The following is a 22,669-nucleotide window of genomic DNA, read 5'->3' as shown; positions in this document are numbered from 1 at the left end:
GAAATCAAAATATAAGGCCCTTTTTTCAGAAATAAAAGGCTGCTCGGTCTGAATTTGCCAATCTTGGTAAATTCTCGATTTTATAAACTCAAGCCATATATTAAAGAGGAAATAAAGCCTTCCTCTTCAATTGTACCTACCGGTTAGGCCCCTTTCACACTTATACGACTTCAAAGTCATGCGATTTTGCCGCGATTTGGGATCAGTACAACTTCGAATTTGACACAACTTTGGCATTAACTAATGAAAACATACATGATGTGAGGCAATTCCTTTTCCTGCCACCACAGTTGTCATTGCTGCTGTAGCTGTGCATGAGGAAAAAGAGGAGGAGAAGCGGAGAAGACGTTGATATTGGGTACATCCCATCATTGCCAATTGTGAAGATAGGGGTCGATTTGGGGTCCTCTATAATGAAGAATAAGAAGAATACTCCTTACATTGGTGGTCAGTGGGGAGAACGCTCCTTACATTGGTCGTCAGTGGGGAGAACGCGCCTTAAATTGGTGGTCAGTGGGAAGATCGCTCCTTACATTGGTGGTCAGTGGGAAGAATGCTCCTTACATTGGTGGTCAGTGAGAATAATGCTCCTAACATTGGTGGTCAGTGGGAAGAATGTCCCTTACATTGGTGGTCAGTGGGAAGAATGCCCCTTACATTGGTGGTCAGTGAGAAGAATGCCCCTTACATTGGTGGTCAGTGGGAAAGAATGCTCCATACATTGGTGGTCAGTTGGAAGAATGTCCCTTACATTGGTGGTCAGTGAAAAGAATGTCCCCTTCATTGGTGGTCAGGGAGAAGAATGCTTCTTACATTGGTGGTCAGTGAGAATGTCCCCTTCATTGGTGATCAGTGGGAAGAATGTCCCCTTCATTGGTGATCAGTGGGAAGAATGTCCCTTACATTGGTGGTCAGTGGAAAAGAATTCTCCTTACATTGGTGGTCAGTTGGAAGAATGTCCCCTTCATTGGTGGTCAGTGAAAAGAATGTCCCCTTCATTGGTGGTCAGTGAGAAGAATGCTTCTTACATTGGTGGTCAGTGCGAATGTCCCCTTCATTGGTGATCAGTGGGACGAATGTCCCCTTCATTGGTGATCAGTGGGAAGAATGTCCCCTTCATTGGTGGTCAGTGAGAAGAATGCTTCTTACATTGGTGGTCAGTGCGAATGTCCCCTTCATTGGTGATCAGTGGGACGAATGTCCCCTTCATTGGTGATCAGTGGGAAGAATGTCCCCTTCATTGGTGGTCAGTGGGATATTGCCTTTGTAGTTTGTCTTTGTAGTTTATCTTGTCTTTGTAGTTTGGGTCACACAAATCATAAATAGCTGGGCACTCACGGATAAATCGAATGATTTGCTCATTATCAAGGACGTCTCCTTTTTTTTTCCTGTTTGGAGCACATTGTTCCTGAGAGAATAACCAGGAAGTGAATGTGTGGTGGAAAAATTTGCTTGAGAGGGGCTACTATGCTGAAAGGATTGGGTGGGACAAGGGTTAAAAAGCTGCTTGTGCTTACAAAGTTGTACTGAATTCATGTCCATATTATTCAGGTACGATTTGCATGCTACTTGAGGGTTTAACAAACTCGCATGGAAGTTGGACTAAAGTAGTGTAGGGATTACTTTTGAAGTCGGCACTACTTAAAGTCGTGCCAGTATGAATGGTGTTCATTGAAAATCATGGAGAATGACTTGTCATACGATTTTGCAGTACAAAATCGTGAGACAAGTTGTACAAGTGTGAAAGGGTACTAAGCCTATAAAAAGTCTTACCCGTAGGTACTGTAAATATCTCCGAAACTTGCACCATATAAAAGATATTTACTATATACTTTGCCGCGACGTCATCGACGCATGCACACTGACGGAACGGTCCGCTCGTGCTGTTTCTTCAGAGCACGTGCTGTGACCAGCAGCACCCGCGTACACGTGTGGGAGGGATGTAATCGCGGCTCTGGCCAATCACATCGCCAGAGCCCACGAACCCAGAAGTAACTGTAGGAAACAGGTCGGCTGTGTGAGCGGTGTGACAGCGCCAGTCCAGGGCATCCTAATGAGCTAGTATGTAATGCATACTAGCTCATTGTGTTTTATTTTTTTAGTTTTTATTGGAAAAAAATATTCAATTCGCAACTTACAATCAGTTCAAGATAATACACAGATATGAACTAAAAATTAGTACATCAGAATAGAAAAATCTCAAACTGTTCCAATCTTAATACATAATGGTCAATATGGTAAATAGGCAACTGAAGACAGTCATCAATAACACACATAGGTTCCATATGAGCATCACAGAATCGGATGAATCATGTAAAAGGCAAATATCGGTACCAAGAAGAAGCTAATCAAAAGGAAAATAAGGAAAAACAAAAAATGTATATAGAAAGAAAGAAAAGAGAAGGCACTCAGGTCAATCTGATATACGAAGCACAAACCAAGGGGTCCATTTAGCATCATAGAGTGGAATCGTGTCCCTGAGGGTGTGATGAATTTTCTCTGTTAACATTATCTGGTCCACCCTGGATTTAATCTGAGCGATTGGTACTGCGTTGGATTTCCAATGCAGGGCAATTGTCCAATGGACTGCAATACAAATGGTATGAAATAACCTCATAAGGGGTTTAGGGGTATCTGTGATTTTTTCAAATAGCAAACAATGAGTATGTGTCAGAGCCATGTGCCTCCCTGCCAGCTTATCCATCAAATCTAGGACTTCTTTCCAGACAGGACGTAGTTTCTCACATTCCCAAAAAACGTGTAAAAAAGATCCCTGAAGGGGACATCCACGGAAGCATAGGGGGGAGCTCTGGGGGAAAATCTTGCTTAAAGCGGTAGTTCACCCTCACTCACATGATTTTACCATCGAGACAGGCATTGTAGCGCGAGCTACAGTATGCCTGTCCCGATTTTTTTAACCCCGGACTCACCTTGTAATCGTACATTATCGATTTTGGCTCCCGCGGGGAATGGGCGTGCCTATGGAGAGGGAGGATGATTGACGGCCGGCCCTGGCACGTCACTCTCCCCGAAGACAGCCGGAGTAGGTCTCGGCTCTTCACGGCGCCTGCGCACAGGCTATGCGCAGGCGCCGTGAAGAGCCAAGCCTATTTCGGCCATTTCCGGAGAAGCGTGACGCGCCAGAGCCGGCCGTCAATCATCCTCCGTCTCCATAGGCACGCCCATTCCCCGGTATCTTCGATGTACGAGTACAAGGTGAGTACGGGGGTAAAAAAATCGGGACAGGCATACTGTAGCTCGCGCTACAATGCCTGATTTTATGGTAGAAGAAAACAAAAAAATTTTTTTTTGCGTTCATAGGGTGAACCCCCGCTTTAAACGAAGGGGAGTGAGATACCAGCGGGTGTACAGCTTAATGGCCGTTTCCCTAACTGAGAGGGAAATGGTGCACTTCCTCAAATTCTGCCAGCTAGCATCCCAATCCCTCTGTTCATATTCCAGGCCCAGCTCCTGACTCCACTGGGTCATATGTTTAAGGGTGGAGTCCAGCCCGACAGCCCCCATGGAACTATTTTTTTTTTTTTTTTTTTTTTTAAGTGTGGGCTTGGTTTTTTTACAAATTTTTACGATAACCCTGTTCAACATTTGTTAATTTCAGGTGGTTCTACCCTGTTTATTGAGACTTCTCTTCGACGTCCATTGGACAAAGAAAAAAAAGATGGCTCTCTTGAAGTAACAGGACAGCTTGGGGATGTTATGAAGGAAAGTGCCAAGATTGCATATACATTTGCCCGTGCCTTCCTGATGAAGAAACAACCAGACAATGACTTTTTGGTTACCTCCCACATTCACTTGCATGTTCCAGAGGTAAGATTTACTTTTGAAAGTGCGAGTATTAGCTGTGAAAATGATCATTATTAAATCATATTTTGATGTTGCAGTAATAAAAACGCTAGTAACAATTAACAATAGAGCCCTGCAGCCAAACTTGTGGTCTGAGGCAATGTGTGTCCATTTGGTTATTGGTGCCTGGCCTTTTCCAGACCTCAGAAGAGAAAGTAGGAATGAGAGCATTGATTTGTAAAGGGGCCATAAGTGCATTAAGCTGTATGGTAACTAAACTGTGTATATGTACTGTTGGTATGAGATCTTCTCAGTGACCAATTATGGAAAGTAGTTTAAAAGGTAATCTATGCTCTGTCCAACATTTACATGAGATTTTATATTTAAACCTTTTTACCATTAAAAGTTAAACACATGTGCATAATTAACCACTTGACCTCCAGAAGATTTACTCAGACAAGCAATTTTTATTTATTTTTTGCAATACGGCAATGTTATTTCAACTGACAATTGTGTTTTAACCACTACCTGACCAGCCGCCGCAGTTATACAACGGCAGGTCGGCTCGGCTGCATGAGATCACGTAGATATACGTCATCTCGCATTTCAGCCAATAGGGGCGCACGCTCGCCGCTGGAGTAAACGCACAGCTCCCGGTCCTGTCAGGGGGAGAAATGACGGATCGTCTGTTCATACAATGTATGAACATCGATCAGTCATTTCCCCTAGTCAGACCCACCCCCCCCCTTCAGTTAGAACACACACAGGGAACATAATTAACCCCTTCTTCACCCCCTAGTGTTAACCTCTTCCCTACCAGTGGCATTTTTATAGTAATCAATGCATTTTTATAGCACTGATCGCTATAAAAAAAATGCCAATGGTCCCAAAAATGTGTCAGAAGTGTCCGCCATTAGGTCGCAGTACCGATAAAAATCGATGATCGCTGCCATTACTAGTAAAAAAAATATATATATATATATATATATATATATATATATATATATATATATATAAAGAAAAATGCCATAAAACTATCCCCTATTTTGTAGACGCTATAACTTTTGCGCAAACCAATCAACTTATTTTTCGTAAGAAAAATGTAGAAAAATACGTATCAGCCTAAACTGAGGAAAAAACGTTTTTTTATACATTTTTGGGGATATTTATTACAACAAAGTAAAAAATATTCATATTTTTTTTCAAAATTGTCGCTCTATTTTAGTGTTTAGCGCAAAAAATAAACGCAGAGGTGATCAAATACCACCAAAGGAAAGCTCTATTTGTGGGGAAAAAAGGACGCCAATTTTGTTTGGGAGCCACGTCGCACGACCGCGCAATTGTCCGTTAAATCGACGCAGTGCCGAATCGCAAAAAGGGGCCCGGTCATTGACCAGCAATATGGTCCGGGGCTGAAGTGGTTAAAACATGTTGAATAAAAACATTTTTAATTTCTTCATAAATTTAGGCCAATATGTATTCTGCTACAAGTTTTTGTTAAAAAAAATAAAAATAATAATCACAATAAGTGTATATATTGATTGGTTTACAGAAACATTATGGAACCTACAAACTATGGTATATCTTTATGGAATATATTTTTATTTTATGCTAGTAATGGCACAACTCGGTCACTTATAGTGGGACATCGATATTGCGTCGGTCAATCAGACACAAACTGAAACCTTTGACACTTTTTTGTTTTCAATTTATTTTTATTGGTTCTTTTCATAAATACAAAAAAAATGACATTTAAACAAGATTCTATCACATTGTATATCTATTCCTACTCATTATTCAATGTACAGAATATGATCAATATCTATAATCCACATTTATAAAAAATTCTTTACCATATATGCCTCCATATATTCTACTATCTTACCTTCTTATTCATCCTTTCACGCATTCATCCACCATCCACCATCGACCACACATCCCAACCTACTCCTCCCCCCCCCCCCCCCCCCCCCCCCGTACCCCCTCTATTCTCTCCCTTTCCATATACAAATTTTATATTCCTTTTACAACAAGGGTCTCAAACTGGTGGACCTCCAGCTGTTGTGAAACTACAAGTCCCATCATGCCTCTGCCTGTGGGCATCATGCTTGTAACTGTCAGCCTTGCAATGCCTCATGGGACTTGTAGTTTTGCAACAGCTCGAGGGCCGCCAGTTTGAGACCCCTGTTTTACAATAACCCTTCATATTCTGCCCGATTTTCCATTTATAAATATTCATTCTATTTGAGAGCTGAAATTCATCCCATTTGTGCCATAATTTTGGCATCGGACTATTTATATATCCTTCTTCTCTTATCTGTCTTTCGATATATTGTATTTCGTTCACTTCAAATATCCAATCTGCTATGTTCGGGCTTTTATTTTTTTTTCCAATTGCGAGCTATTATTGTTCTAGCTGCTGATGTCATATGATGAAAGATATCCTTCTTAATTCTCTTTATTGATTCTGGCATAACAATGAGATATCTATATTTAGATTCCTTTCACTTTTTCATATATCTCGTATATTGTTTTCCAGAATTCTCTCACCTTATGACAATCATACCAAATATGGTCATAGTCCCCCTTTCCGCCTTGTATCTCCAACAAATAACTATTTATTGTATTTAATGCTACAGGGCTCCAATACCATCTCATTGCTATTTTGTAGTTTCTTTCTTGATATTTGCTGTAGATGTTTTGTGAATTATTTCAAATATTTTCTTCCATTCTATCTCTGACATTGATCTTCCTATTTCCATTTCCCAGTTTTTCATTCCTGTGACACTTTTGGGGACCATTGACACCAATACGGTTATCAGTGCTAAAAATATACACTCGCTGTACTAATGACACTGGCTCGGAAGGGGCTAAACTTCTAGGGCGATCAAAGGGTTAAATGTCCATAGCCAGTGTTTTTGTGTACGGTTAGGTGCTTTTACTACGGGAAGAGATTTTGTTCCCTGCTATGCAAGAACACAAAATCCATTCTTTCTCCCCTGTATAACAGTGTAAATTTGCTGGCCCTCAAAGTAAGTCAATACACAGTAGGGCTGCACGATTCTGGGAAAAATGAGAATCGCGATTCTTTTGCATAGAATGAAAATCACAATTCTCTCACGATTCTCAATTTTTTTTTTTAATTTAAAGTGGTAGTAAGCCCCGTTCTTGTGTTTTTTTTTAAACCTACCTGAAAGCCATAATGAGCTAGTATGCACCGCATACTAGCTCATTATGAAATACTTACCTTGGAACGAGTCGTAGGGAACTTACCTGGTCTACGCCGAGGGAGATGTCATCTTGCCTCGGCGTGTCTTCCGGGTATCGCCGCTCCATCGCTGTGAGTGGCTGGAGTGTCGATGTCGTCACGTGCGGGAGACTTCTTGCCGGCAAGGTCTGGCGACTGCCGGGCCTTTAGCCGAGGATCCCTCCTTCGCATGTCGATGCAGTCAGCAGCGCATTGCGAGGGGAATATCTCCTAAACCGTTCAGGTTTAGGAGATATTCTTTATACCTACAGGTAAGCCTTATTATAGGCTTACCTGTAGGTAAAAGTGGTAATACAGAGTATACTACCACTTTAAAGTTATTTTCAACACAAAACGGAGCTTGTATGCTTAAATAAAGTATATGTAAATCTGACAGGCTGTTTCCATGTTACATTTTAAAAGCCGCAGCAAACCTGCTGACCTCACATGTTTAACTAAATGTGAAAATCGGAGGTATTCTGTCACATTAGCAAGCATGTGAGGTTTGCTGCTGCTCTTAAAATTTAACATGGAAACATAAGCTCTGTTTTGTGTTGAAAAATAACTGTGAAAGTTATTACTCTGTTGGGTGTAACAAGATGTCCGCTTGCCCCCCTTCTAACTAACATTACTGTACAGGAGTGTGGGGCCGGGGACTTTCCTATGGCCGCACCCGAAAATCACGTGTCATCCGGCCTGGAGATCATCGGGGGGGAGGGTAAATTTACGATTAATCGTGCAGCTCTAATACACAGACATTGATGTCTAAACCGCTGGCAACAAAAGTGAGTACACCCCCAAGTGAAAATGTCCAAGTTGAGCCCAATTAGCCATTTTCCCACCCCGGTGTCATGTGACTCGTTAGTGTTACAAGGTCTCAGGTGTGAATGGGGTGCAGGTGTTATCGCTCTTTCTCATATTGGTCACTGGAAGTTCAACATGGCACCTTAAGGCAAAGAAGTATGAGGATCTGAAAAAAAGAATTGTTTCTACATAAAGATGGCATAGGCCAGTGATCGCGAAGCCTTGGCACCCCAGATGTTTTGGAACTACATTTCCTATGATACTCATGCACTCTGCAGTGTAGTTGAGCATCATTGGAAATGTAGTTCCAAAACATCTGGGGTTCACTGGCCTAGGCTATAAGAAGATTGCCAAGACCCTAAAACTGAGCTGCAGGACAGTGGCCAAGACCATACAGTGGTTTAACAGGACAAGTTCCACTCAGAACAGGCCCTGCCTTGGTCGTATATGAGTGCTGCCAGCATTGCTGCAGAGGTTGAAGGGGTGGGGGGGTCAGCCTGTCAGTGCTCAGACCATACGCCACACACTGCACCAAATTGGTCTGCATGGCTGTCGTCCCACAAGGAAGCCTCTTCTAAAGATAATGCACAAGAAAGCCCGTTAAGAGTTTGCTGAAGACAAGCAGACTAAGGATATGGATTACTGGAATCATGTCCTGTGGTCTGATAAGAACAAGATAAACTTATTTGGTTCAGATGGTGTCAAGCGTATGTGGCAGCAACCAGGTGAGGAGTACAAGGACAAGTGTGCCTTGCCTACAGTCAAGCATGGTGGGCGGAGTGTCATGGTCTGGGCCTGCATGAGTGCTGCTGGCACTGGGGAACTACAGTTCATTGAGGGAACCATGAATGCCAACATGTATTGTGACATACTGAAGCAAAGCATGATCTCAGAGACTGGGCCGCAGGGCAGTATTCCAGCATAACGACCCCCCAAACGCACCTCCAAGACGACCACTGCCTTGCTAAAGAAGCTGAGGGTAAAGGTGATGGACTGGCCAAGCATGTCTCCAGACCTAAACCCTATTGAGCATCTGTGGGACATCCTCAAATGAAAGGTGGAGGAGTGCAAGGTCTCCAACATCCACCAGCTCCGTGATGTCATCATGGAGGAGTGGAAAAGGACTCCAGTGGCAACCTGTGAAGCTCCGGTGAACTCCAAGCCCAAGAGGATTAAGGCAGTACTGGAAAATAATGGGGGCCACACAAAATATTGACACTTTAGGCCCAATTTGGACATTTTTACTTAGGGGTGTACTCCCTTTTGGTAGCAGTTTAGACAATAATGGCTGTGTGTTTGAGTTATTTTGAGGGGACAGCAAATTTACACTGTTATACAAGCTGAACACTTACTTTACATTGTAGCAAAGTGTCATTTCTTCAGTGTTGTCACATGAAAAGTTATAATAAAATATTTACAAAAATGTGAGGGCGGTGTACTCACTTTTGTGAGATACTCTGTATATATAATGTGCAACCCTCAAAGTTTCCATGTGCCTACTCACATTTTAGTGTGACCATTGTGAAATTAGACCCAAGATTATTATTTTTTTTTTACTATATTTACACAAAATACATATAATACATGTGAACTTTACAAACCATTTTTTATTTAATTTGTTTGCCATTTACGACAAGTGATTTACAGTATTTCTCTTTCTAGGGTGCTACACCAAAGGATGGCCCTAGTGCAGGCTGCACTATTGTTACTGCTTTTCTTTCCTTAGCTTTGGGACATCCTGCTCGCCAAAATGTGGCAATGACTGGAGAGGTGTCTTTGACAGGAAAAATCCTACCTGTAGGCGGTATCAAAGAAAAAACTATAGCCGTGAGTATGAGATAAAGTATAAAATTTTTCTTCAAATTCCCTTGTTTACTCTCTGCTTGTATCACTGTGTCAGTAGAAACATTCTGAAGATCAGCCAATGTCTTGTGAACATTAATGTGTTTAGTAAAAGATATTTTACAGTGGGAATGCAGCAGTGTTAGAACAGCAAAGCAGATCAAAGATGAGAGGACTTTGTTCCAGATATAGTAAAAAGTCAACCATACATACACTTTTTGTGTTTTTTTTTTTTTTTTTTTTTTACTTAAAGCTGGTTTTTAAAGTGGTTCTAAAGACTCAAGGTTTTTCACCTTAAAGTGATAGTAAAGCCTTGTGTTTATTTAAAAAAAATGTTTTACTACCTCCTGTTTATTTGTTTCGCACAGAGCAGCCCAGATCCTCCTTCTCGGGTCCCTCGCCAGAGCTGCTGGCCCCTTTTCACCTGCCGAGTGCCCCCACAGCAAGCAGCTTGCTATGGGGGGCATCCGAGGCACTGCTCTGTGTGTCTATTTAGACATGGAGCCGTGGCCCCGCCCCATCTCTCTCCTCATTGGCTCACTGACTTTGACAGCTGCAGAAGCTAATGGTGCCCGCTGCTGTCTCAGCCAATTAGGAGGAAGTTTCCGGGATAAACAAGATTCTCATGCAACATCGCTGGATTGAAATGAGGCTCAGGTTAGTATTTTATCTTCGTGCCTAAAATGCATTAAGATAAAAACAACTTCTGCCTTTAGGGCCACTTTAATGCATTCTATGCATAAGGTGAAAAGCCTTCTGAGTGCAGCTCCCCAGCCCCCCATATACTTGCCTGAGCCCCATCTTGATCCAGCGATGTGCATGAGAGCAGTGCCTTTCCCAGGTCTCTCTTCTCATTGGCTTACACAGTGCTGTTAATGAGGAGAGAGCGGGGGCGAGGTGAATGGACACACAAAGCGTGGCTCGGGAGCCCCATAGCAAGAGACTTGCTTTTAGAGGCACTCAGCAGGGGGCTGGAGTCAGATGCGCCGACAGGGGACCCAAAAAAGAGAATCGGGGCTGCTCTGTGCAAAGCCATTGCACAGAGCAGGAAAGTATGACATGTTTATTTTTATCTTGAACTCTTTCCTTCCTGGAATCACTTTAAGTTGTGGCTGGCTTGCAGGCTGAATTATTCATTATTGTTTCTTGTACATGATCTCCTACCACAGCTCTACCCACTGTTGCAACAAATGTTCTCTACCTCTGCTGTTATTCTTTGTAATGTAAAACTCTGGCATTGGACATTTTAAATATCCCACAAATGGCTTCACCACAGACCTTGGGCACCATAACAAAAGAAAAAGTATATTCCCACAATTCAGGTGTAGACCTATAGATGTATTGGCTGCCCCGCAGCAGTCAGCCTTTTTATATGGTGATATCTAGAACTTTATAATCAGAGATGCAGCATAACCGCATTTGACACCACATCTCATTACTACATGTATACAAAATGAAGGAAGGCAACAAAGGCTAAGAACTTTAAAGGTGCCAGTACTTTTAATCCACTCACTGTAGACTGGTCTCCGTTTAGTGTGCATGCAATGGGTCCAGTCATAGAGAATAATTGCTCTCCAGGCATTGGGCATGTCATTTTTAATTAATTGGGAAGGGCTATGGGGAAACAAGTTATAAGTTAGGGTTATGATTTCAGTCAGTCTTTTAACTCAAAGAAGAGCATGTTTATAATAATTTTTATCTCTTTGCAGGCTAAAAGAGCAGGTGTCACCTGTATCATCCTACCATCGGAAAATAAGAAAGATTACTATGACCTGGCTGAGTTCATCACTGAAGGACTAGAGGTGCATTTCGTTGAGCACTATAAAGAGATCTATGACATTGTGTTTCCAGCTCCCTGATGCCATCCCTATCCAGGATCATTCATTTCAGTGTAAACCACTGGAATACCGTGCTTGATATTGCTGCTGCGCAGCCCACATTTATTATGGCTTAATTTACTCTTTGCCATACTTATTTACATAATGGTATTCAATTAGTAAAGTAATTATTAAAACATTTTAACTACAACTTTGTACTGAAGTAATGGCTATTCTGTTTCTCTCGATCACTGTGTGGTAAATGAAGAAAAGTAGGACCAAGATTGTGCTATTTATGAACCAACATCTTAATAAATATTTGTTTAGCCATTTTTCAGACACTGGTAATCCTTCTTCCTTATTCTAAAGTTTTATATATTTCTTCTCTTCTGCAATACCGGTTAATTGGATAAAAAAGTATTTAACAATCACAATGTTCAGTTTACTGGAATGGGTTGTGTTTGACTTGAAGCCAGTAGTTGGTCATTTTGGGCAGTTTTAGCCCTTTCTCGGCTGCTAGCGGGGGGGGTAAATGCGCCCTGCTAGCGGCTGAAATGCGCCGCAAATCCGCCCATAGCATCGGTAAAAATAGTGTCATTTTACCGCCGACGCAATGGGCGGCACAGTGTGAAAGGGCTCTAAGGCCCAGATTCACATACAATTACGTTGCTCCTGGGCAGCGTAACGTATGTGATTTACGTTGCACCGCCGCAGGTTTACAGCGTTAGTGCCTGATTCTCAGAACACTTACCTGTAAACTTGCGGCGGTGTATCGTAAAAGCGCTCGGCGCAAGCCCGCCCAATTCAAATGGGGCGGGCACCATTTAAATTAGGCGCTATCCCGCGCCGAGTGTACTGCGCATGCTCCATCGGGTAAATTACCCGACGTGCATTGCGTTAAATGACGTCGCACCGACGTCATTTGCTTAGACGTTAACGTAAATGGCGTCCAGCGCCATTCACGGACGTCTTACGCAAACGACGTAGATTTTTTTTAATTTCGACGCGGGAACGACGGCCATACTTAACATTGGCTGCGCCTCCATAGACCCAGGGGCAACTTTACGCGTCGCAAAGGCTACGGAAACTACGTAAATTCTTTGCGTCGAGCGCGCGTACGTTCGGGAATCGTCGTAATTTGCTAATTTACATAAGCGACGGGGAAAACGACGTCGGCGACACCTGGCGGCGGGGGGAAAAAAAATGCATTTAAGATCTGACAGCTTAAGAGCCTTACGCCTGTCAGATCTAATGGGTATCTATGCGTAACTGATTCTAAGAATCGGTCGCATAGATACCCGGGGCCAGATTAGGACTTACGACGGGGCAAATGGTGTTGCGCCGTCGTAACGCCTTTGAGAATCTGGCCCTAATTTTTTTTTTTAAGTAAGCAGCCATTGTTGTGGGGGCTAACCTGGAATGTGACCTTTGGGTGCTGAGCTCAACAATGTGGTGCTTTACGGATTTGTGTGTACTGGTAAATTCACCACAGAGCGCCATCTATGTCCAGAGCCATGCCTCAGCATTGACCCCCATCTCCTAAAGAACCATTTTTAATAGGCTGTGCGGGTTGAACACCAGGAGCTACCTCATTACTTGGACCATTAAATGTGGTAAATTCCCTTTTTTTTTTTCTGCAGAAAGGGCAGTTATTTCTGAAGGATTGAGTACAGACATCCACTGAATAGGGTGTCGTGTGCGCGCTCTGTACTCTGATTCTGAGTATTGAGGCAGCACCTTCCTACTGTTGATTGCAAGAAACATGGAGGACTATTCATCCCTGCTGCATGCTTCCAGTGACTTAGGCACCTTCGGCTGCCTGACCCTACACCTGCTACCCAAGCAGCTGGGTTTGCATCAGGGGCGGACTGACCATTGAGTCACTCGGGCACTGCCCGAGGGCCCCATGTCACTAGGGGGCCCCATCAGGGTTGCCAGGCTCAGTAAAACCAGGCACAGTATGTAAAAAGCTATGTTTTTTTTACATCTGTCCCTAATATGTCTGAAACCAACATGCTTCTGATGTGAAAATCCTGAGATTTTAGCTGCCCCACCTCTGCACTGGCCTCCTGGCGTGGTGGCCATCTGTAAGCCCAGGGGCCCCATAGTCTTCTATTGCCCGGGGGCCCCATGAGTTGTCAGTCCGCCCCTGGTTTGCATGAATCCGAGTCTTGGCCTATGTACACTGAGTTATGTTGCCTTCCAAACTGTGATGCAACATGTCCGATTGTAGCCAAATGGGGAACAGTCTCGCTGTTCCAGGTGCCCCCAACTCGCATTCCACTAAGTGTTCTAGTACTGCATTCAGTGTGCCCCCTGAGGTGCCTAGAATTTTTCTGGAGTCTGTCTTCCTGAGATCCATCATGCATGGCTGTTTCTTCTGCTTAAAGCGGAGTTCCATTCAAAAGTGGAACTTCTGCTTAATCCACTCCTCGCCCCCTTACATCCCACATTTGGCATGTCATTTTTTTTGGGGGGGGGGGGGTGGGGGCTTCAGGAGGAGTGGGACTTCCTGTCCCACTTCCTCCCGTTGAGGGGCTGCTAAGGCGATACGTCATATCGCCTTTTGGCAGCCCCTCCCTGTAGGCGATCGCCTGGGACACGTGACAGGTCCCAGGCGATCGCCTGTCCAATCTGATAGCGCAGCGCCGCTCGCGCATGCGCAGTGGGTGCCCGGTCGTGAAGCCGAACGCTGTCACGGCCGGGTGCCCACACTTAGAATGAAGACGCCGGCCGGAGAGGGGGGGAGAGAGGAGCGGAGCCCCGGCCAGCGCGTCGCTGAGACGTGGAGCAGGTGAGTGTTTGTTTATTAAAAGCCAGCAGCTATACTTTTTGTAGTTCCCGACTTTTAATAAACATTAAAAATGACTGGAACACCCCTTTAACCCAAGGAGAATTTCACTGCAATTATACAGGACTTAATGGGCCAAATAGCACTGAATGCTGACTTTCATGCCAGAAGCCATAAGCAGGCTACCACGCTACGCCTTTTTCTGCAGAATCTCTATATCTGTGTTTCTCAACTCCAGTCCTCAATGTGCCCCAACAGGTCATGTTTTCAAGATTTTCCTTTAAGCCTTCATTCACCGAACCCATCTAACGCTGAGTCTGTAAAGTCCTTGACAAAAGAAGCTACATCTGAGGAGTGCCCGTCTTCTGCCGTTACTCCTGAATTATTAGAGACCATCTCAGCTTTTATTGATGTGGTACGTAAACGCCCCAAAACACAAAGAACAGCTTGTAGCCTCTGCCAGTGCCATATCAGTCTGGGCTTCTGAAGACCACCAAGACCTTTCTGAAGCACCCATTGTTTGACGTATTCCTTTATGAAGACTGTGAAAATATATATCAAAAACAATATACAGAATATGTATATATTCACCGCGCTACTTCAATAAGCATATAAATGGCAGCCAACACAACAGAATTAGATCAATCCTGCAAGTGAAAAACATAGAAAACAAAAAAGTGTAGCGCTAAATATGTGACAAATTAAATAAATGTTAATTAAATAAAAAGGATTATAAAAAATCTATCTTATAATCATGTAGTGTTAACACCAAGGTGCTCCAAAGTCCATAGTGAATGGTAAACCATGACAGTCTTAGTGAGATTTAAAATTGAAAAAAATTCCAAAAAAGATGTGACATATTGTGAAATATAGAAGTGAAATTTGATAGTAGATCCACCACCAAGGTATAAACTGGAGGCTTACCAGAGAAAGTGGACCTAAATAAGCGTATACTTAAAGCGGTTGTAAACCGCATAAACTTTTTTTTTTTCCCCCAAACCTGCAATGCAAAAGGCATAATAGGCTAGTATGCACCGCATACTAGCCTATTATGAAATACTTACCTCGGAACGAGGTGTGTACCACTTACCTGGTCCACGCCGAGCAGGATGTCATCTTGCTCCGGCGTGTCTTCCGGGTATCGCCGCTGCAGCGCTGTGATTGGCTGGAGCGGCGATGACGTCACTCGTGCGCGCGGGAGATTTAAAAGCGGCAGGGTCCGGCGGATGCCGGTCCTTCAGCCGTGGATTCCCCCCTGCGCATGCGCCGCCCGCATTGCGGGGGGAATATCTCCTAAACCGTGCAGGTTTAGGAGATATTCTCCTTACCTACAGGTAAGCCTTATTATAGGCTTACCTGTAGGTAAAAGTCCAAATAGTGGGTTTACAACCACTTTAATAGGTCATGAGTGCTTATAGAGGATAGCGGTGTCCCGGTTCCAAAGCAGCTTGTAGACAGGGGGGTAGACCTCTGTGGGTTTCCACTGTATCTAAAATTGATGAAGGATGGGGCCAAATAACAACCAATGTTGACCATGGGCAGTATCCACAAAATCCGGAGGCTCAAGGTGTGTATAACAAAGGAAAGAAAACGAGGATGCACATAGTGTAAATCTGTTTGGACAATTTACTTGGCAGCAAAGGTATAAAAATTACACTCACATTTCAGTAGATGTAAACAGGCATGTAATAATATAGCAGTAGGGTCAGCATGGAGTACCGACACGTTTCGATCTCTAGATCGTCATCTGGGGTAGATTTCAAACAAGCTCTACATGTTTCGCGGGTGACTGCTTCATCGGGAGCTATTGGTATTTTCATCCACGGTAATGGATACGGTTCAATGTTGAACTCAGAAAAAGATATTAATTAAAGTAGGTAAGGTGGGCTTTTTATGTTTCTCGGATGGTCTTGGTGGTAAAGGCAGCTGGGAATCTATCCAAAAGAGCCAATAGGTAGGTACACTGGTAAGGTTGTTTGAACAGTAAAGATATTAAAGTCATCAAAACAGACGTGTTCAAGTAGAAGGGACAATTATCCCATAGGATTCAGAAATTAAATACTGAAATGTGTAAGAACCAGGAGAACCCATATGGGCTGCATGGAAAGGAGCATCAGCAGGACCGTGAAGCCAAGAACGCCATACGTGTGGGACATCAACTCAGATTGATAGTATGACTAGTATACTAGCTCATTATCAATTACTTACCTTAGATCAAAGCCCCCGCAGCGGTCCTCGGACAACGTCCTCCGCCGCCGCCATGATACCCGGAGTGACTTCCAGGGTATGTGACTGGCTGGAGCGGCGATGACGTCACTCATGCGCATGGAACGGCACGATCCCCGCGCATGCGCACATTTCCGGCAGGCAACCGTTGAAGAGCCGCCGCACTCAGTGCGCCGTAGGCATCGGTGCCCACTTTTCTGCAAATATCTCCTTAACCATGTAGGTTAAGGAGATATTGCAAGCACCTACAGGTAAGCCTTAATGTATATTTACCTGTAGGTGCAATTATGACAAGAGGGTATACAACCACTTTAAGTCTTCATCCTGCAGATAGATTGTCTGATGTAATATTTTTATAGTGTATTTGTTTGAGACCTAGTATCCATCGATTACTTGCAGCCAAAATGATTAAACACCTTTGTAGTGATGTACAGTTTAAAGGGTAGGTTCACCATTTGTACACTTTTTTTTTTTCTTGTCTAAATTCCAGCTCCCCTATGCACCAATCCCATTCATGTACCTTTTTTTTACGAAAATATCAAACTTTTTTTATTAAATCTACAGTCACTTATTTTCTTGTCTTAATCCACGTTTCCAGATGCTTCCATTAGTAATGTCTGTCTTCCTTACAGACTGTAGGTCATGACACATGAAGGAGCTGACCAGCTGACCTAATTAACTCACACCCTGTATCACCCACCCACTCCCAGGTGCATGTTTTTTTTTTTTTTATGAAATTCAATCACCCTTTTCACCAAATACACAATCAGATTGTATTGTGTATGGCCATGTTTATACACCTAAAATTACTTGTTGCGCTTTCAGCGCCATTAATTGTTAACGGCACACCAAACACAGAAGCAAACACATATTTTGCCATATGAAAAAATTAGAAACAAAGGTGAATACCCTGCGCTGCCGGTTGTGTGTAAATGGTAGCTGCCAACATGGCTCATTCAAAAAAATGCAAAAGACAAAAGGATATATAATTGTAGCGCTAAAATTTGACTAAGTGAAAATCAAAATACCATACTATGTGAAATTTAAAACACATATAACAATAATAAATTATTGTGCATAAATCATATGAGTCCCTCTAATGGGGGGAACAAGGAAGTGTGCCTGGATGGCACGTGAAGCAAATGATCTGATACACCTGCTAACTGATGACAAAACACAAGTTCACTAAAGTGCTGAAATATATATGAAGGTTCAGCTGAACAAAAAAAATGATAACAGATTCTATATGAAAAGACAGTTCATCAGCATCAAAAAGTCATTCAAGTGAGTGAGTGAATGGATGAAAATTCCGTGACTTCTTTAACATGACTATCCCACCACCGGAGAAAGTGCAGGCTTACCAGATCTCGTTGACCAATGATGACATATGCCAACAGAGGTCAATTAAGGCTTTTCTATGACAGATGTCAAAAACAATCCTTGGCAGGAATCATGCGCCAGACTGGTTGAAATATCTTTCAGTAGGATAGGTCCCCAGGAGTGACAAACTTACATTTGGCTGGAAATTTAAAGCTCTTGCATGCAAATAGGGCGACAGTGGAGTCCTCCCTGGCGAGAATTCTACCACTGAACCACCAATGCGCCACGTCTGAGGACTCCACTCCACTGTCGCCCTATTTGCATGCAAGAGCTTTAAATTTCCAGCCAAATGTAAGTTTGTCAGCTGTGAATAAAAATTTTATTTACAACTTAAGTACAACTTCCAGCTCACTCCTGGGGACCTATCCTACTGAAAGATATTTCAACCAGTCTGGCGCATGATTCCTGCCAAGGATTGTTTTTGACATCTGTCATAGAAAAGCCTTAATTGACCTCTGTTGGCATATGTCATCATTGGTCAACGAGATCTGGTAAGCCTGCACTTTCTCCGGTGGTGGGATAGTCACGTTAAAGAAGTCACGGAATTTTCATCCATTCACTCACTCACTTGAATGACTTTTTGATGCTGATGAACTGTCTTTTCATAAAGAATCTGTTATCAGTTTTTTTGTTCAGCTGAACCTTCATATATATTTCAGCACTTTAGTGGACTTGTGTTTTGTCATCAGTTAGCAGGTGTATCAGATCATTTGCTTCACGTGCCATCCAGGCACACTTCCTTGTTCCCCCCATTAGAGGGACTTATATATGATTTATGCACAATAATTTATTATTGTTATACGTGTTTTAAATTTCACATAGTATGGTATTTTGATTTTCACGTAGTCAAATTTTAGCGCTACACATATATATCCATATGAAAAAATGAGGGGCAAAAGCTGCAAAACGTACAGTAAAAAACACAAAACGCGAAAATGTCACATTAACGACATGTAGTGCAGCCAATTAAAATCAACAGGCTGCCCTATGCGTGTCACAGAAAAAATTAGACAAAATGTGTGCTCCCATTATGCTAGATGTGAATGGGGCCTGAAAGTGAAATTGGTGCAATAACATAAGAACCATGAGGATCCATTCACATCTGTGCGTTTCCTTGCATTTCAGAAATGCTGTGCACCAAAAATCACAGTAAGAAACACACCAGGCTCCACCCTAAAAAAAAGTTCTGAAGCTTCTTTGGGGCGACTGCTGTGTGTAGGGCAACCCATTCAGGTGGATGGGCTGTCCTATGTCTGATGAGTGGGGAAAAAAAACGCATGTGGGAATGAGTTCCTGCTATGCAGAGTTGTGAACGGGGCTTGACGGCTGAGTGTTTCTGTCCACTGCCTCCTATGTACTTGTATAATGATGGCCAGACACTATGCAATCTGATTGTGTATTTAGTGAGAAGGGTGATCACTGATTGATGTCATTTTAAAAAAAAACATGCAGCTGGGAATGGGAGGGTGGATGATGCAGGGTGTGTGCTAATTAGGTCAGCTGGTCAACTCCTTCCTGTGTCATGGGGGTAGATTCAGATAGATCAGCTGATCTTTAGATCTGCGTAATCTATCTGATTTACGATTCGCCGATGCAAGTTTTAGAGGCTAGTGCTGTATTCAGAAAGCACTTACCTCAAAACTTGCGGCGGCGTATCGTAAATCCCCCGGCGGAATTCAAATTCCGCGGCTTGGGGGAGTGTACTATTTAAATCAGGCGCGTCCCCGCGCCGATTTAACTACGCATGCGCCGCCGGCTAAATTTCCCAGCGTGCATTTCTCCAAATGACGTCGCTAGGACGTCATTGGTTTCGGCGTGAGCGTAACTTGCGTCCGGCCGTATTCTGAATCGACTTACGCAAACGATGTAAAAATTCAAAACTCGGCGTGGGAACGATGGCCATACTTAACATAGGATACGCCGCATATAGCAGGGGTAACTGTCCGCCGGAAAAAGTCGAACGCAAACGACGTAAAGAAAAAGCGACGGGCGGGCGTTCGTTTCTGAATCGGCGGAAATCCTCATTTGCATATTCGTTGCGTGTAAAAAAAAAACAAATGCCACCTAGCGGCCAGCGGGAGAATGCAGCCTAAGATCCGACGGTGTAAGTCACTTACACCTGTCGGATCTTAAGGAGATCTATGCGGAACCTGATTCTATGAATCAGCCGCATAGATCCGACCGTCGTATCTCTATCTGAATCTCCCCCACGATCGCTAGTCTGTAAGGAAGAGATTACTCATGGAAAAGTGTATTAAGGCCGGGTTCACACTAGCGCAATGTGGGAACCCTGCAAATCCACTGCGGGTTCCCGCATCTCAACCGACTCGCACGGCTGTTCACACTGCCATATTAGAACTGCTGGGGAGAGTCATACAATGTTACCGACACCCCCAGTTCAGCCTGCATATCGCACTGCGAACTGTCAGTTCGGGCATGAATCAAATCGCATGGGTGTTCACACCCATGCGATCCGATTCTGGTGCGCACCAAAAAAAGGGTCCTGTGCGTGTTTGGTCCGAGTGCGGTACGATGTCAGCCATGCTATCGGTATGGCTAAAATCGCACTGTGTAGACATCGCATGTGATTTGCAGTGCGGTGCAAATCACATGCGAGATCGCACAGCGCACCAGTGTGAACCAGCCCTTAGGCAAGAAAAGTAAGTGACTGTAGAGTTAATGAAAAGCTTTTATATTTTTGCAAAAAAAGTATGACAGCTATCTTGGTGCATAGGGGCGCTGGAATAAAAAAAAAGTGTACAAAGGTGAATTTACCCTTTTAAATTTGCATATAGAATGATTTAGTGAATACTCTGTGTGTAAACACTTGACATGGTGAAGTGCTTTATGGGGCTCACATCTTCTGCTGCATTGTATGTATTTTATTGATCTTCTAAAAGAAGTTGATTTTTGCTGGAGGAGATCCTATTTCTCTGCATAAATTTCAGTTGAGAGTTGGACTAGCATCTAGAATTCTGGCAGATTGTAGTTATAGTGGACCAACTCTAATAGCCGAGAGTAATGACACAAAATTACAGTCATAGAGCTGGGAGCAGAGAAGCAAAAATGTGTAGCGCTACAGTCAGATAAATGAACAACAATGTGAATTGTGGTTCTACATATAAACACAAAAAATTCCTGTAAAGAAATTCCTAAGTGCAGCAAATGAAAAAAGTCCAATATGTGCAATCAAATAACATCAAGTCCATATGAACAGAAATCACCACGTGCAAAGATGGAGCGAATCTTGGTTATACTCCAATTATAAGCAATCCAAATGTGAATGATCACCACCACCAATAGGGACAAATGGAGGTTTACCAGAGCTGATGGACTTGAGATGACGTACGTCATACAAGTCTAAATAGGCTTAAAGTACCAGGCAGGGTACACGAAATCAAGGGATAAAATCATCCAAGGCATTTGCTAGAAGCTTGATGTTAACATTTCATGCATATCCATAAGCCAGAAAACCTTAGGTCTTTCAAACTCCGCAGTGAGCCGGATGGTTAAAAGAGACAAGAGAAGAAAAATGGCCACATAGTGTAAACCGGTAAAAAACTATGTAATTTATTAAAAAAATCAAGTACACTCACATGTATCCTGAGTTAAAATCGCATGGTATATAGTTTGAGGCGGCAGTGGAGACGACCCGACGCGTTTCGTGTTAGTAACACATCATCTGGGGGCAGCTCGCGGGCAGATGGATCCCTAAGTATTTCAACGAGGATTGGCACCAGGTAAAAGAGGAGGCAGATTGCAGCTGCGTGCGCAACCCCAGAGGAACATTTAGTGACAGAATCTCCGATTTGGCATAATTAATCTTAAAGTTGGACAAGAGGTTGAATTCTTTCAACTCCCCCATAATGTTAGGCAATGAGACCAAGGGTTCAGACACATAAAATAACATGTCGTCCGCGTAGGCTGACAATTTATTTTCCCTCGCGCCTACCGTAAAGCCCTTAATGTTGTTATTGAGGAAAAATCCGATTGAGCAATGGTTCGAGCGTTAGAGCAAACATGAGGGGGGACAATGGACACCCCTGTCATGTCCCATTGCTAATCGGGAAGGCGTCAGATAGAAGCCCATTCACTTACACTCTGACGGACAGGGAGCTATACAGGGAGGATATCCAGGCCAACATGTTGGGGCCCAGGCCGAGCCTGGTCAGAACTGTTTTCATGTACATCCAATCCACCCTGTCAAAGGCCTTCTCGGCATCAGTGGAGAGCAAGAGACACGGGTGCGTTGTCGCCTGTGATTCCACCCAATGTATGAGTTGGAGCACCCTGTTGGCGTTATCTCTAGCCTCCCTGCCCATAATAAACCCAGTTTGGTCAGGGTGGACAACTGACAGGAGGATCGGTTTAAGTCGATTGGCCAAAATTGTGGCCAATATCTTAATATCCGTGTTCAAGTGCGATATGGGTCTGTAACTCCCCGGCAGGGAGTGATCCTAACCTTCCTTTAGCAGGACGGAGATGTGCGCCATAAGCGCCTCAGAGGGCATTGCCGTACCGGAGGCCAGGGCCGTAAAGTAAGCACACATGGGGCCAGACAGCACCTCCACATATTTTTTATAGTAGGCGTTGGTATAGCCATCTGGGCCAGGGTTTTTCCCATTGGGGAGATCCTTCACCACCACCAGAATCTCCGCTACGGCAATAGGGGCATCCAGCTGTTTGCCTACCGAGGCCTTCAGCTGTGGGGACTGCGCTTCCGTGAGGTACTGGTGAATTCGGGCCACCGGTTGCGGT

General features: G+C 43.5%; 1 protein-coding gene across 1 annotated transcript in view; it reads left to right on the top strand.

Annotated features, from left to right (window-relative positions):
• The window catches only part of LONP1 (lon peptidase 1, mitochondrial), an 83,021-nt gene extending 71,296 nt beyond the window's left edge, over positions 1–11,725 (top strand). The window contains exons 16-18 of the mRNA XM_040325724.1: positions 3,620–3,828; positions 9,518–9,682; positions 11,407–11,725. Of these exons, the coding sequence (XP_040181658.1) occupies positions 3,620–3,828; positions 9,518–9,682; positions 11,407–11,556 (524 nt within the window). The 3' untranslated portion in view covers positions 11,557–11,725. The remainder of the gene's footprint in view (positions 1–3,619; positions 3,829–9,517; positions 9,683–11,406) is intronic.
• The last annotated feature ends 10,944 nt before the right edge of the window (positions 11,726–22,669 follow it).

The sequence above is a fragment of the Rana temporaria genome, chromosome 1, assembly GCF_905171775.1.
Source record: "Rana temporaria chromosome 1, aRanTem1.1, whole genome shotgun sequence".
NCBI classification, from domain to species: Eukaryota; Metazoa; Chordata; class Amphibia; order Anura; family Ranidae; genus Rana; species Rana temporaria.
This window is presented reverse-complemented; position numbering and strand designations above follow the sequence as displayed.